General features: G+C 42.1%; 1 protein-coding gene across 1 annotated transcript in view; it reads right to left on the reverse strand.

The window, feature by feature from the left end:
• Positions 1 to 5,266: 5,266 nt before the first annotated feature.
• The window catches only part of LOC120049844 (GRAM domain-containing protein 4-like), a 65,459-nt gene continuing 54,625 nt past the window's right edge, over positions 5,267 to 16,100 (reverse strand). The window contains exons 10-19 of the mRNA XM_038996300.1: positions 14,328 to 14,376; positions 14,138 to 14,209; positions 13,982 to 14,025; positions 13,652 to 13,761; positions 13,098 to 13,252; positions 9,365 to 9,509; positions 9,136 to 9,229; positions 8,788 to 8,878; positions 8,561 to 8,629; positions 5,267 to 8,470 (exon numbers count right to left, since the gene is read on the reverse strand). Coding sequence (XP_038852228.1) covers positions 8,357 to 8,470; positions 8,561 to 8,629; positions 8,788 to 8,878; positions 9,136 to 9,229; positions 9,365 to 9,509; positions 13,098 to 13,252; positions 13,652 to 13,761; positions 13,982 to 14,025; positions 14,138 to 14,209; positions 14,328 to 14,376 — 943 coding nt within the window. The 3' untranslated portion in view covers positions 5,267 to 8,356. The remainder of the gene's footprint in view (positions 8,471 to 8,560; positions 8,630 to 8,787; positions 8,879 to 9,135; positions 9,230 to 9,364; positions 9,510 to 13,097; positions 13,253 to 13,651; positions 13,762 to 13,981; positions 14,026 to 14,137; positions 14,210 to 14,327; positions 14,377 to 16,100) is intronic.

Genomic DNA, 16,100 nt, shown 5'->3' on the forward strand with positions numbered 1-16,100 from the left:
CTACCGATTGCCTGCCCCTTGTACTGTAATAAACTCATGTCTCTCCAGACTTGGAAGTGCCTTGGCTAGAACTCTCTACCACCTCCATACAGCACTAAAATATCCCTAATTAGCATAACCTAACTGGGGAGCATGTTCACATTTACAGCAATTACATTCCTTTAGTTTCTTAGCTACCGCTACCGTCCGAATCACCACGGTATGATTAGCCAGCGCTGTGTGTATCACAAGGCGTATGCCACAAAGGTAATTTAATCTGCCAGTGTAGTGTGGACAGGGGTTTCATCCAAAATGGCACCCTAGTCACTACAAAGTAGTGTACTATGTAGGGGAGTGGGTGCCATTTGGGACTCGGTCGGGATATCGACAGAAAGAGACCTGGATGAGAAGGAAATTAAGGAGTGATTGTAGGAAAGCAACGTCATCAGGCTTTATTACGATAAGAGAGGGTTATTAAAGGAGAGTTAGATTGGATTTACCGCTCACAGTTTGGTGAACCACGCTTACACGATAAGGAACCTTGCCTGAGACCTGACGTCTTGTGTTAGGCCTATATAAATCCCTAGGCGCTATGGTAAAATCTACATCTGCTACTGCATGGTCTGCATGTTTGCAGGCCATTGAGCAGCAGACCCGTGGTGGGGGAATGCACTGAAGTGCTTAATACCAAATTATCGGTCCAGTATTAGTTTTTGTTATGCAGGGAGGGGAGGGGTGGGAAGCTGGGAATCTCACATAGCCTACCAACATGAACTAAACTAAGGCCTACATTCAATCAGATCAAGCATTAACAGGTGAAAGCCGATACCTGCATAGCTGATGTTTTGGTGGTGTGGGAGGAGTAAGTGCATTGGAGCTGTCAAATCGGTGAGCAGCTGTTCTTGTGATCATTGTCAAGCCGCACCTGTCCGACACATGTTAGAAGTTCAGAACGGGAAAGTGTAGGCTATATCGAAATAATCACACTCAAATTGAAAATCATTTAACTAAATAATGAGGATTTCTATCAGCCTAATCGAGGTGTAGATAACTTCTCACATGTCAGTGTTCCAAATTGTAAAATCAAATTGTATTTGTCACATGCTTCATCAAAAACAGGTGTAGACTAACAGTGTTTTGTTTAATTACAGGCCCTTCCCTACAATGCAGAGAGAAAGAAAATAGAGAAATAATAGAAAAGTAATAACACGTAATAATAAAAGGAATAATAAATACACAATGAGTAACTAACTTTGTTGTATACACGGGGTACCAGTTCCGAGTCGATGTGCAGGGGTACAAGGTAATTGAGGCAGATATGTATTGTACATATAACTAGAGTGACTAGGAAACAGGATAGATAATTAACAGTAGCAGCAGCATATGTTATGAATCAGAAAAGTTAGTGCAAAAAGGCTCAATGCAGATAGTCCAGGTAGCTATTTGGTTAACTATTTAACAAACTACTTAGCAGTCTTGCGCTTGAGGTAGAAGCTGTTCAGGGTCCTGTTGGTTCCAGAGTTGGTGCATAGGTACCACTTGCTGTGCGGTAGCAGAGAGAACAGTCCTTTTGAGGATCTGAGGGCCCATGCCAAATCTTTTCAGCATCCTAGGCGGGAGGAGGCTTTGTCGTGCCGTCTTCACGACTGTATTGATGTGTGTGGACCATGATAGATCCATAGTGGTGTGGACACCGAGGAACTTGAAGATCTCGATCTGCTCCACCACAATGTAAAAAATAGTATGAATAAAGGAAAACCCTTGAATGAGTAGGTGTGTCCAAACTTTTGATTGGTACGGTATATATATATATATATACAGTGGGGCAAAAAAGTATTTAGTCAGCCACCAATTGTGCAAGTTCTCCCACTTAAAAAGATGAGAGAGGCCTGTAATTTTCATCATAGGTACACTTCAACTATGACAGACACAACGAGCAAAAAAAATCCAGAAAATCACATTGTAGGATTTTTAATGAATTTATTTGCAAATTATGGTGGAAAATAAGTATTTGGTCACCTACAAACAAGCAAGATTTTTGGCTCTCACAGACCTGTAACTTCTTCTTTAAGAGGCTCCTCTGTCCTCCACTCGTTACCTGTATTAATGGCACCTGTTTGAACTTGTTATCAGTATAAAAGACACCTGTCCACAACCTCAAACAGTCACACTCCAAACTCCACTATTGCCAAGACCAAAGAGCTGTCAATATAGCCTATAAATTCGCTGACGTAGTTTCATTAGGGTGCCCGCGCTGCTGACTCTATAAAGTAGAAATCTTCCTACAAATTGAGGTTTGTGATCGCTGTTCTGATATTTGGAAGCTCTTTTCGGTCATAGGAAACGATGGCGGTAACCTTACGTACAAAAAAGTTATGATCAGAGCAAAAAAACACAAAATAGCATAATCGGTCATGAGCCCGTAAAATGGCAGCTATCCATTGCAGCCCCATTCTCTGGCGCAAAGCAACCAACAAGGCTGCATGGGACTTCTTTTAATGCAACTCCGGGAAGCCAATGGCAATGTCCTCTTTAGGTATAATGCCGGGAGCCGCTTGTAGATCTGACAGCTCTAATGCCTCATTCACATATGAGCAGTAAGTTGCATTGCATTGCAGCAGATGTCATTCATTTCAGTGGAGACCGTCCGCAACAGACTGGTATCGCAGCACCCCCTTGCCGGTTGAAGGCTCCATTGCGAAATGGATGCCGCATAGTTAACATTTTTCCAAATGTTGCCATGTCTACACGGACTGAGGTCACTACATGCAGTGCCCACTGCCATTGATGTTGCTAGTGCTGTCTCTGGCCCACACTCCAGCACAGTAGGTGGCGGTAATGCACCAATAACATTGCCAATCGCCAAAATCCCCCACTGTTTTTTGAATGATCGGACAGTGAAACTAAAATAGATTGGTAGCTAGCTGGAGTAAGTTTTTATATATTTCCAAATTCATTTGGTGATCAAGCTAAAGCTGGTGGTTCAGTCGGTGCTCTGCTTATTCAGGCAGTACGAGCTAGCTAAACAGAAGGCTTTGAGGAGCATCTGTGTGACGTCGCGCACTCAAGACGGGTCAACCAATCACCCGACAAGACTCGTGAATATTTATGACGCTGAACGAGATTCTGTGAAGATGACGTAGGTCGTAATAAATACGTCACAATGTGTATGGGCATAACATGGTTCCACTTCTGACACCGCAAAAAAACAACCACTATGCGGATGTCAGCAAGCAGAGATCTGATAATGTAGCCGTAAACTCCCTAATACTTCATCACCAAAGTCTCCTCACCTAAATCTCCCGTTGTCAAAGTTATCCGACTTCTTATGAATATTTAAATATGAAGTTTCCTATCAGAGGATTTAGTTGTTCTCCCTTGCATGAAAACCCTTCATTAACTAAGGAATTGGATTGCACAATTGGGATAATCTCCTGTTGTTTCTCTTTCTCTCGCTCGCTCTCTCTCTCATCCTTAATGTTGGCGTAGAGCCCAAACTGTTAGATGATTGTGGATGGTAATGAGCTGGTGCAATGTTTACCCGAGACGCATGGTCTGCGACACGCGGGGGAGGTGGGAAGAATTGTTTTAATGATGTTGATTTGCCTTATATTTGAGGAGGGGGAGCGTTTTGACTGATCAGCAGATGCTTAAGTTTAAGAGGGGCACACCACAGATGTTTGCTCAACGTTGCACAGAGAAACACCGCTAATTCCCCCACACATATTTGAAAGGGTCTTAGCCTCTCAGATAAATTCAACAAGTGTACCGGAGAGATACATTTACTTGGGTTTGTTTTTGTTGTCTCTTCTCTTCGTCAGTAAATTTTCAAGTAACATGTTTTGTGTTTTCTTATTTTTCCCTCCTGAACAACACTAAACAAAAACGTGCTCACTGGTTGCAAGAGGCAAAGTCTATAGCCTATCCATTACGTTACTGCAGACCTTGGGCTCTATTCAATCTGTACCATGGAAGTTCAGCATTACAGCATGATTGAAATTTAAACAATGTTCCCGAGTCAGTGGAGATTACATACACGTCGGCTCAGTCGAAAAATATCCTTTAAATTTCAATTGTGCAATCTGGAACACTTCATCGACACAGATCGAATAGAGCCCCTTGTCTCAAATCACTCTAATGACAGAGGATCAATAGCCCTGCCGTTCATAACAGTAAACAGTAACGGTAATTGCTTTCTCTGAGGCTCTGAGCATATAATCTGTGTATTGTGGGCAAACACTAGCCAAAATGGAAAACACTGCGAATGAGTCTTGACGGCGGCTTGACCCCAACTAGCCTCCCCTCATTCCGCAGAGTTTGGCAGCTTAGTATGAGCAAGGGGCGGATGGATAATAAAAAGTGACACTGTCACTTGCTGTCACCACATTGCCTTCATTTCTGCTTTTTCCCAAGAGAGAGAACATTGTGTATGCTCCATGACAGTGGAGGGATGTGATTTGTCTAGAGGGCTGGCTGGTGTCAAAATGTATCTCTTTTATACATATACTGTTTATATACAGTATATAATGTGTGTATATATAAATAACTATATACATTTGAAGTCGAAAGTTTACATACACTTAGGTTGGAGTCATTAAAACTCGTTTTTTCAACCACTCCACAAATTTCTTGTTCACAAACTAGTTTGCTACTTTGTGCAACAAACTATTTTGCTACAAGTCATTTTTCTAACAATTGTTTACAGACAGATTATTTCACTTATAATTCACTGTATCACAATTCCAGTGGGTCAGAAGTTTACATACACTAAATTGACTGTGCCTTTAAACAGCTTGGAAACTTCCTGAAAATAACATCATGGCTTTAGAAGCTTCCGATAGGCTAATTGACATCATTTGAGTCAATTGGAGGTGTACCTGTGGATGTATTTCAAGGCCTACCTTCAAACTCAGTGCCTCTTTGCTTGACATCATGGGAAAATCTAAAGAAATCAGCCAAGATTGCTCCTTGGGAGCAATTTCCAAGGATATATATATATATATATATATAAATAACACACACACACACTGAATTGTGTATACAACCAGGCAGGCTCTAAAAGGTTTTGGGAGTTATTCACCTTATGCCACTGCACTCTAGTGTCTAAAGGGTCATTATCAGCCTCCATCCATCTGTCCTGCAGTGACATCAAGTTGCCGAATGTGGGAATTGCAGTCAGCACTCGACCACACCATCTCCTACTACAGTACCTTCGTGTTAATTTGAAATGACTAACATTCTTATAATTATCTATAGGTGTACTACAAAGGATAACAATACAGAGAAGGCCAAATACTTAATTCATTTTATTTATATTAAAAAAAAATGGACACCACATATTTTACAATGGACATTGTTCTCTTTAAAAATCAATGGATTACGTTATTGTATAGAAATTCCTCTTTCGTCATTTTAGTCCTCGGACCCACAGATGACAAATAATTACCCACAACTGACAGATGATTGCAGTATATTGAACTTTGCAGTGATATACTGTATGGGAATATCATGAAGTAATTGACTAATGTTTACATTTTGAGTTACAACTCATACTTGGTTAACACAACGAAGCCACAGAAGTCAAAACCAATAGAAACCAGTGGACAGAAGGTCTCGGAGTCGCCATGATGACCTCTGCTGTCTGTAAGGAAGGCCTGTGAGTGATCCAAAAATAGCTAAAAGATTATGATTTTACCATGTACTGCACGCCACTACCATTAGAACGATCACTGACGTTTTTTTTGCAGCGTGATTGACGTGCAATATAATCTGACTAGAATGTTCTCTGATGTCACCGTCTATCTACTGTTAGCCTGGTCCCAGATCTGTTACTATATGCTTGATCCAACTCCTCTGACTTTCATTACCACGCTATGCAGTACATGTATAGTATTTGCCATGACAACAAACTCAACAGAAGAGCTAAACTTTAGCTTTAGCTATTAAAGCATTATAAACAGATCAGAGATCAGGCTTACGTTTGCTGTTGGGATGAAGGTGAGCAGCAGAGGTTGTCCTGAGACCAGTCTGAGCCGATTTAAAAGCTGACAGTTGTAACAGTAATTCAAACGCAAGAGGAAGATATCTGTCCAGTCTTCATAACTCCACCTGTGGCTAGGAGCTCAAACCGACAATCCAAACAAAAGAAAAACAAAATCAATTAAAGGTTTTTAACCCAACCTTCAGTAAACATCAGTGTAGGCAGAGTATGGCGGGCAGTAAAAGAAAGAAATTAAGTTTTGGCAACAAAACAATGTAACTAAGCGTTTACAGCAATAACACAATACATTCAGTATGCTTCTTTTAGGACAGACCCTGATTGCAGATTTCAAAGTTAGTTGTTACTAATCGACTAAGAAAGGTTCCAGGTAAGCATTAAGACTACAGTAACATACAGTCAGACAATCATTCAATCAACACACTAACATCATGAGTTCCTTAGACAATAGACAATCTCCAGAAATTATATTTCGTATCCAGTCGTAACACAACTGGAGATTGGGTTTTGTAAGACAATAACTAACAAAGTTTATATGGGCTTGTTAACAGTGTGGGAAGATGAACGCGTTTTAGGGGACTAGCTTGTTGTGCTGAGGCAAAAAAAAGGATCCGAGAGCATGGTACAATCTCCTCTCTCATTTGCAGTAAACGATAAACGAGAAATATTTACCCACAATAACTCTTCCAGCCATCTTACAAAACACAGAAAGTGTGCACATCCACTTAGTTTGGCATTCATTACAATTCTACATATCAAACCTATCTGAGAAATAAAAGACCAGCTTTAAATCCCAAATGGTGACAATAATAAAGTGACATTAAAATATTCAGTTCAAACGTCTACTTCATCCTGCGGTCAATGAATACTACAGAACTAGGCCAGTTGACTGACTCGATTTGCATTGAAATACTGAGATAAGTCATCCAGGAGTTAACTAGTTACTAGTCAAGTTAACCAAGTTAAATTACTTCTTAACAGGACAGCATATTGTACACATCTGACCACTCCAGTGTTAATACTACAGGTTGGTATTAGTGGTATTACCGTAGAACTACTATAGTACTACTATACCGTAACATGTCACTAAAGACTGAAGTAACACAGGTTTTGGGTCTTAGTATGTTTATGTGACCTACAGTATGCACCTTAAGAATGTGTTGGCCTACTAGGCTAAAGCCAAGGCATTAACTTAGGCCTCAGGGTTACTCAGCACACAAGTTTAGTTCACTGAACCAGTTATGTTACATTTAAACTATCTACCTTCAGTTTAGACACATTACTCAGGGTTTAGGTCTGTTATGGCTCTCTAACAGTGAGTGTGCTTTAGTTTTATAACACAATCCACAGATCCAGGACATACTTTAACAAAGTCCAGTTCCTCATCATGCCATTGGTTATTACAGAAATAAGCAGAATTCAAAAGAAAGGCATTTGAAAACATTTCACAATGAACATCATCGCCAAGGTCCCCACTACTGTACGTGACACAGTACAGTTCAGTAGTGAGTGTTGAAAGTATAACACACACACACGTCATATGCGAAAAGACACCTGAAAGCAAACGGTTTGTTGCTGAAATGTGCATGCGTGTCTCCACAGAAAATCCACAGCAACGATGTAAACTAATGGAAAAGGCTTCGTGTCATGTTGAACGTTGTTCAGGAGTTGGCTCGACTTTCTCGCAGCTTTTTGTTTTCTACACAAACATCTAGCTACCGTACGGCATACTGTCTGTACGGTTCCGTGCAGGAACAGCAGTAACAGTTACACTGACTCTGACTTTGCGAGACAGACAGAGAGAAGACAGGTGAGTAGAGACGCACTGTCTGGGCAGCACACACACACACACACACACACACACACACACACACACACACACACACACACACACACACACACACACACACACACACACACACACACACACACACACACACACACACACACACACACACACACACACACACACACACACACACACACACACACACACCTCTGAAGCGAATTAAAGCTGTCAGTCAGGCAAGCAGGCAGGAGAGCCAGCTCCTTCTCCTATGATGAGATGCGTGTTAAAAATGTCCCTCCCATCCCTTCTTCTTCATCCCCCTCATCCACGTTCCAACATAGAAAGAGTGCAGGAATGTGTGCACCATCCCTATTGGACTACAAGTCCCACCTCCAGACAGACGCGCGCACAGACACCTCTCAGTCATAAAAGAGAAGATTGTCCAGTCACTGTAAATAAGAGAGGGAGGAGAAGAGGTGTGTGTCCTGTCACTTTCCCCCCAATTGTCTTTCCTCCAGCCAGGGAGGGTTCAGAGGAAGGTGGTCCAGCCCTGACCCCAGCCTAGCCCTCTGTCCATGGGGATAGCAGGGCTACAGCTCAGGGCTGCCCGAGGGTGGCCTGGAGGTGGTAATGATCTTCATGTACTGGGTGAAGATCGCCTCGAAGGCCTCGTCTCGATGGATCATGGCACCAAACACCAGAGGCTGAGGAGACACAGAAACCCACAAATAAATGGTATTATTTGTAAATATGTAAAGGATAATAAATGGTCAAATGAGTCTTTATTTCCATACCTTCTGTGTGGCGGGAGTGGCTATGGAGATTCCCATTCCAGACCCAGGTAAGACAGACAGCACTTTGTACTGGGAACAGAGAAGAGATGGTATCAGATGCATACAACTATGATAGATTCATTTCAAAAGAACCTATCATTTGTTGGAAGATGCATTTCAGGATATCACAGAAAACATAGAAACGATATGATAAAAATATTGAATTAGCTGAGAGTGTAGATAGACACCTTCTGGATATCTGTGATGTCCACCAGCTTAATGACCTTATTCTTCTTGGATGAGGCCGATTTGGAACTGGAGCTCTCGAAGCACAGATAACTGAGAGACAAAGAGACAGATGGTGAGAGAGGAGGAGAGATAGAACGATGGAGAGACGAGTCAGCACAAAGCATCCGCTCTTGGATCTAGCTCTGAGAATCTGCAACATAATGGCACTATTTCGTGGCATGTTGTATACACCCACATTAGAGAGTAAAGATAGCACCCCAAAAAGGAATAGCAGACCACGAGGTGAAAAGCTATTGTGATTAAGTACTTGAAGAGACAAGCTAGTGTGATGAGGTAGGTCTACTTGCTTCTCTGTAACGTAGAGCATGCCGTTTCGAATGTAGTCGGTTGGCATCTTCCGGTCTCTGTTGATGAGGCAGCACCTCCACCCATTCTCACACACTGTAGACACACACACACACACAAATAGTTATTACAAGCGGCTGGACAGCGCCCCAAAAGCATTAAAAAAAGTAAATAGCAGGGGGAAAATATTTTTTTAAATAAAAATATTTTAGGTGCAGTAAGTCCTCTGACCTGGTAGAGGGCGCTCATTCTCTGAGACGTTGAAGATCTCATGAAAGGCTCCCTTCTTGGTGCTATGAATCCTGGCGCTGTCACCATCCAGGCTTACACCGCACGGGACGGTTGCTAAGCTACCTCTTGCCACCACAGGCTGAATCTAGAGGGGAGGAGGAGGGGAAGTGGAAGGAGGGGGGGACGAGGAGAAGGAGGATTTGGGGAGCGGGTGGGGGAGGAGGAGGAAGGGGAAGAATTTTACTACAGAGCACTACTGTAGCTGTCTTCCACTATGGATTCTCTCGGAGACTAAACTGGTAGACAGCCTCTCACAGAGGAAACATAAGATGGAGGCCATTCATCTGTACACAGTAGGAGTACGTACTCCTCGTAACATAGCCTTGCAAACAACTTGCGGCTTATCAAACATCAGCCTCAGGGTGAGGGTCTCGTGCAAAGCGCAGAGCAGTTCCGACCCCCCCCAGACACAGTACACTTACAGTACATGTAGGTAGTCATCTCGGTTAGTTTCATTTCTAAGTGAGGACATTTTGTTATTTAACTTAATTTATTTAATTATCTGTGTTCTAAGGGTATCCTCTACTCTTCTGCCCTGAAGTGTTCACTGGTTCACTACCCCTCATATATAATTATAGTGGACCATTTCCCACCTGTCTTTTGCCTATGCATGCTTACACCCACCAATCCAATGTTTTTAGTGAAGGCTAAATCCCTGAAGGGGGGTGAGTGAGTGCACACTTCAGGCAGGGGGGGGGGGGGGGGGGAATCAGAGGTCAGTGTACAGTATAGACAGGATGGTATAGTAGTGGATTAGTTAGTGCTTGTAATGCTGGGAGTGAGAGTAGGGAGCTCTGCAGATAAATGGCCATGCCATTTACAGCTACAGTACAATATACTCCCTCATGCTGCAGGCAGGCAGGCCCCTAACTATACCAGCAGATAGACGGGATTATTTGTAATGTTACATAGAAATAGAATAGAGTAGAAGTCTTCGAATAGCTGTAGAATAAGTCTTAGTTACATGGTTGGGGAATTCAGACACACTAGTTGGCTCTGTTTTTCAAGGGTCACCTGGTAAATGATTCTAATTGAGTGATTGTTATACAAAGCCTACTACCAATTGGAATCACAAGAAAGTTTTACCTTACCTGATTGTCTTACCATCGATATGAAGGAATACACATTTTAGTGTTCTAGAGGTAAACTATGGGGGAAATAAAGGTTCTACTGTAAACCGGACAATAGTGTATCCTACTCTAGTCACACTAAAGTTGATTTTGACAGTGCTAGTTTGGGGTTGTCAGCACACTGAACACCTGGTTACTACAGAGTATGTCTGTGAAAATGGATTCAAAAAAAAAGTCAAATTAATTCATAATTGTATCAATTAAGACTGGTTCAATTAAAGCTTAGTAAGTGTCTCTTTTGGACTGAGTTTGACGTTATGTCATTATGGCCCACTAAAAGTGGATACATGCATTGATATTTTTGATCCATTTATTCACAAACACTCAGTTAATGTTGGGAGGTTTGTCGTGAACCACACACACACGCAGTGCGCACACACATACAGACAGACTACCGGTCAAAAGTTTTAGAACACCTACTCATTTAAGGGTTTTTGTTTATTTTTACTATTTTCTACATTGTAGAATAATAGTGAAGACATCAAAACTATGAAATACCACAAAAGGAAATGTGTAGTAACCAAAAAAAAAAAGTGTTAAATCAAAATATATTTTATATTTGAGATTCTTCAAATAGCCACCCTTTGCCTTGATGACAGAGTTGCACACTCTTGGCATTCTCTCAACCAGCTTCACCTGGAATGCTTTTCCAACAGTCTTGAAGGAGTTCCCACATATGCTGAGCACTTTTTGGCTGCTTTTCCTTCACTCTGCGGCCCAACTCGTCCCAAACCAGCTCAATTGGGTTGAGGTCGGAGATTGTGAAGGCCAGGTCATCTGATGCAGCACTTCATCACTCTCCTTCTTGGTCAAATAGCCCTTACACAGCCAGGGGGTGTGTTGGGTCATTGTCCTGTTGAAAAACAGATGATAGTCCAACTAAGCACAATCCAGATGGGATGGCGTATCGCGGCAGAATGCTGTGGTAGTCATGCCGGTTAAGTGTGCCTTGAATTCTAAATAAATTACAGACAGTGTCACCAGCAAAGCACCCCCACACCATAACACCTCCTGGGGAAATACACATGCGGAGAACTTCCGTTCACCCAGACCGCGTCTCACAAAGACACAGCGGTTGGAACCAAAAATCTCAAATTTGGACTCCAGACCAAAGGACAAATTTCCACCAGTCTAATATCCATTGTTCGTGTTTCTTGGCCCAAGCAAATCTCTTATTATTATTGGTGTCCTTTAGTAGTGGTTTCTTTGCAGCAATTCGACCATGAAGGCCTGATTCACAGTCTCCTCTGAACAGTTGATGTTGAGATGTGTCTGTTACTTGAACTCTGAAGCATTTATTTGCACTGCAATTTCTGAGGCTGGTAACTCCACTGAACTTGTCCTCTGCAGCAGAGGTAGCTCTGGGTCTTCCATTCCTGTGGCGGTCCTCATGAGAGTTTCATCATAGCGCTTGATGGTTATTGCAACTGCACTTGAAAAAACCTTCAAAGTTCTTGAAATGTTCCATATTGACTGACCTTCATGTCTTAAAGTAATGATGGACTGTCATTTCTCTTTTCTTATTTGAGCTGTTCTTGCTATAATAATGCTTTGGTCTTTGACCAAATAGGGCTATCTTCTATATACCCCCTACCTTGTCACAACACAACTAATTGGCTGAAACGCATTAAGGAGGAAAGAAATTCCACAAATTAACTTAAGGCACACCTTTTATTTGAAATGCATTTCGGATGACTACCTCATGAAGTTGGTTGAGACAACGCCAATCGTGTGCAAAGCTGTCATCAAGGCAAAGGGTGATTTGTTTAACACTTTTTTGGTTACTACATGATTCCATATGTGGTATTTCATAGTTTTGATCTCTTCACTATTATTCTACAATGTTGAAAATAGTAAAAATAAAGAAAAACTCTTGAACGAGTAGATGTTGTAAAACTTTAGACCGGTAGTGTATATACATGTTTTAGCTGGTGGCACACACAGGCACTACGTAACGTAAGGGGACAGAGGCACACCAGAGTCCCTACCTTCTCAGACCCAGACAGCTGAGAGAGAGAAACAAAACACAACGTATAGTGACAGTCACTAAAGCAAAGCCCATCTAGCACCACTAACATTACTGTCAATTGACTGAGGAAATAAACCAAGATAGCCATTGCAAACACTCACAGTCTCGCACACACACACCACACACACGACAGCGCATGACATTCAGGTGACAGTGTCGAGGAAAATTAAGTTTGTTTAAAGTAAGGGTTCAAAATAAAAAGGGTTAAGGCTCATCATAAGATAAAATAAATTACAACGTTGGTTTGACAGTAGTTACAAAAATTATAAAAAACAAAAAAAATCTATCCTTCAGTTGTAATAGCTACTTTGGGGTTTAGTTATTTAGCATTTGGATAAAGGCCAATTTTAGGGAAGTTTGGGTTGGATAAAGAATTGGTTCCTTTCTCTATGGGGTGAAGTTATTTTTTTAAGTTGTCAGATGACAGCCTGTGTGTTATTGTATACCGTATATGCTGTGTACGTGTGTGTGGATATGTGCGTCTGTGTATGCATTCATAAGTGCGTGTTCTCACCCGTCGGGACATTGTAGCGTTGGTCCTCTCCTTCAGCTGTGGATCAGTTGGTAGGTTGTTCCAGTCGATGTGAGGTGTGTCATATTTGTCCCTCAGCTTGGGACAGCTCTTAAACAAGAAGTCTATGATGAAGAATTTGATCCCTGCATACAGTCCTGAGAGCGAGGGGGAAAAAAATGTCATATAAATTATTTATTTTTTAAAGTTGACAGTAATGTTGTAAAAGTACAATGATTGTACCAAAACATATGTTGGTATACTTTTTTTATCTACACGTTTTATGTATTTCATAAAACGTGTGTCTGCTGTAAACTAAATGGCTCAGTCAGTCTCCTTCCTCTTAAAGCCTCCACAGCCACCAACAGGGAACACACAGTAGAAGACCAATTGCTTTAGAGAGGAACAAAAATTGTGCCAAGAGACAATGCCCCCGAGCAGCAAAGAGAATAAAGTGGTGTTTTTATATTGAATGTTACATAACCATAGCATTTCACTCAGTGTGTGTGTGTGAGGGCTACAGCAGCGTGTGTATGATTGTGTGTGCGTGTACTCACCAATCATGAAGCCCACGAGTTTAAAGGGCAGTATGCAGGAGGAGAGAAAGGCAACCCACAGGCTTATGTAGAGCTTCTGAGTGATCTCAGGCTGCACCCACATGAACAGGCTGAACACACACACACACACACACACACACACACACACACACACACACACACACACACACACACACACACACACACACACACACACACACACACACACACACACACACACACACACACAGAGGGCGATAGCGAGAGGGAAACCGTTTGATCAACTATTCAGTCCAACTTAGAGAAAGAGAATAGAACGGTAAGACAGTGAAACAGCCATTTCTTACTTACTTCTTTATTTTCTCCAAAACATCCGCCATCTTACCAAAAAGGTTCTGTGAAAAAAGCCCAACAAAATGACTTTTACGAAACACACAATGTCAGAATGTGGTGTTTTTGCGTGTATGTACGCGTGCTTGTGTATGTGTGTGTTCACTACTACTGTACCTGGGCTTTTTGTGCAACGTCAAGCACTAACTGGAACTTTTCAGACACAGTCAAGTCATCCTTTGATGGTTCCTACATGAAACAAACCCAAAATTAAATCAGCTCATTCCATTCCAAAAAAGGTAGGAAATACGACAGGCCACTTCCTGTGAGGTCAGAGGAAGTCATGTGAAAATGGGAGGTCTCTTACTATAGGATCCGTAATATCCGGCACAATGCTCCACTGAATCCTCCAACCTCTGAAAAGGAAAAAAAGGGAAGAGATCAAAAATAAATGTAAAGATGTCAAAACTCTAAAGCAGGGATGGACAACTGGTGGCCCGCACCTGCGGATCAATTTCAATTCCTTTTTTTAGAACTCAGTCGGGGTCTCAACTTACTGTTGAGAGTTAGAATAATAGAATACACAACATTTGGTTGTGCATCAGTCAGTCACTCAGAATTCACTTAAATATTTTTTTAGATTGGCAAGTTAGTCTAGCAGCCAGCTATCTACACTTATAGTAATCATTGTTGAATTACCGACAGGGGGGCACCCATTGATTTTATAAGTCCCTCAGAATTCATGCAATTCTCTCTCTCCACCCAATGGCAAAATGAGTAGAATTGCAGGAAATTAAATCTGCAACTTCAATTTTCCCTCTGCTGTCAAGAGGGCCGCTAAAAATGTTTTGTTCGCAAGGTGCGGGGAGGGTTACAAAGTTTTGCTTAGGGTCCCCTAAAAGACTAGGGATGGCTCTGACTGCATGTGTGGGTATGGATGAGGGTACAGAGACCTGCGAGCCACTGCGGTCCCCCACGATGAGTTCAGATTTTTGGTGGCCCCCACTCCAATCAAAGTTGCCCATCCCTGCTCTAAAAAGGACTCTGTGAAAATGAGTTGCCCCACATTAAATAAATAGGTACAGTGTAATTACATGTAATAGAGCATAGTATGAATTTATTGATCCCAACTTGGTAAGTATGAACAAAAATAAACATGTAAAAGTGTTGGTCCCCTGTTTCATGAGCTGAAATAATGTCACCTAAAATTGTCCATATACAAAAAAAGCAAATTTCTTTCAAATATTGTACACACATTTGTTTACATCCCTATTAGTGAGCATTTCTCCTTTGCCAAGATAATCTATATACACCTGACAGGTCGGCATATCAAGACACAGATTAAACAGCATGATCATTACACAGGAGCACCTTGTGCTGAGGACAATAAAAGGCTGCTCTAAAAATGTGCAGTTTTGTCACAACACAATGCCACAGATGTCTCAAGTTTTGAGTGAGCATGCAATTGGCAAGCTGACTGCAGGAATGTCCAAGCTGTTGCCAGAGAATTTCATCTTAATGTCTCTACCATAAGCCGCCTCCAACGTCCTTTTGGAGAATTTGGTAGTACGTCTAACCGGCCTTACAACCGCAGATCAAGTGTAACCACGCCAGACCAGGACCTCCACACCACCTGCAGGATCGTCTGAGACCAGCCACCCGGACAGCTGATGAAACTGGGTATGCACAACCAAAGAATTACTGCACAAACTGTCAGAAACCTTCAGGGAAGCTCATCTGTGTGCTCGTTGTCCTCACCAGGGTCTTGACTTGGCTACAGTTCTGCGTCGTAACCGACTTCACCTTCGATGGCCACTGGCACGCTGGAGAAGTGTGCTCTTCACGGATCAATCCTGGTTTCAACTGTACCGGGCAGACAGCGAGTATGGCGTTGTGTTGACGAGCGGTTTGCTGATGTCAACGTTGTGAACTGAGCGCGCCATGGTGGCGGTGGGGTTATGGTAGGGGCAGGCATAAGCTACAGACAACGAACACAATTGCATTTTATCGACAGCAATTTGAATGCACAGAGATACCGTGATGAGATCCCGAGGCCCATTATTGAGCCATTCAACCGCCACCATCACCTAATTTCAGCATGATAATGCACAGCCCCATGTCGCAAGGATCTGTACACCTT

This window comes from Salvelinus namaycush, chromosome 6 (genome assembly GCF_016432855.1).
Source record: "Salvelinus namaycush isolate Seneca chromosome 6, SaNama_1.0, whole genome shotgun sequence".
Lineage (NCBI taxonomy): Eukaryota > Metazoa > Chordata > Actinopteri > Salmoniformes > Salmonidae > Salvelinus > Salvelinus namaycush.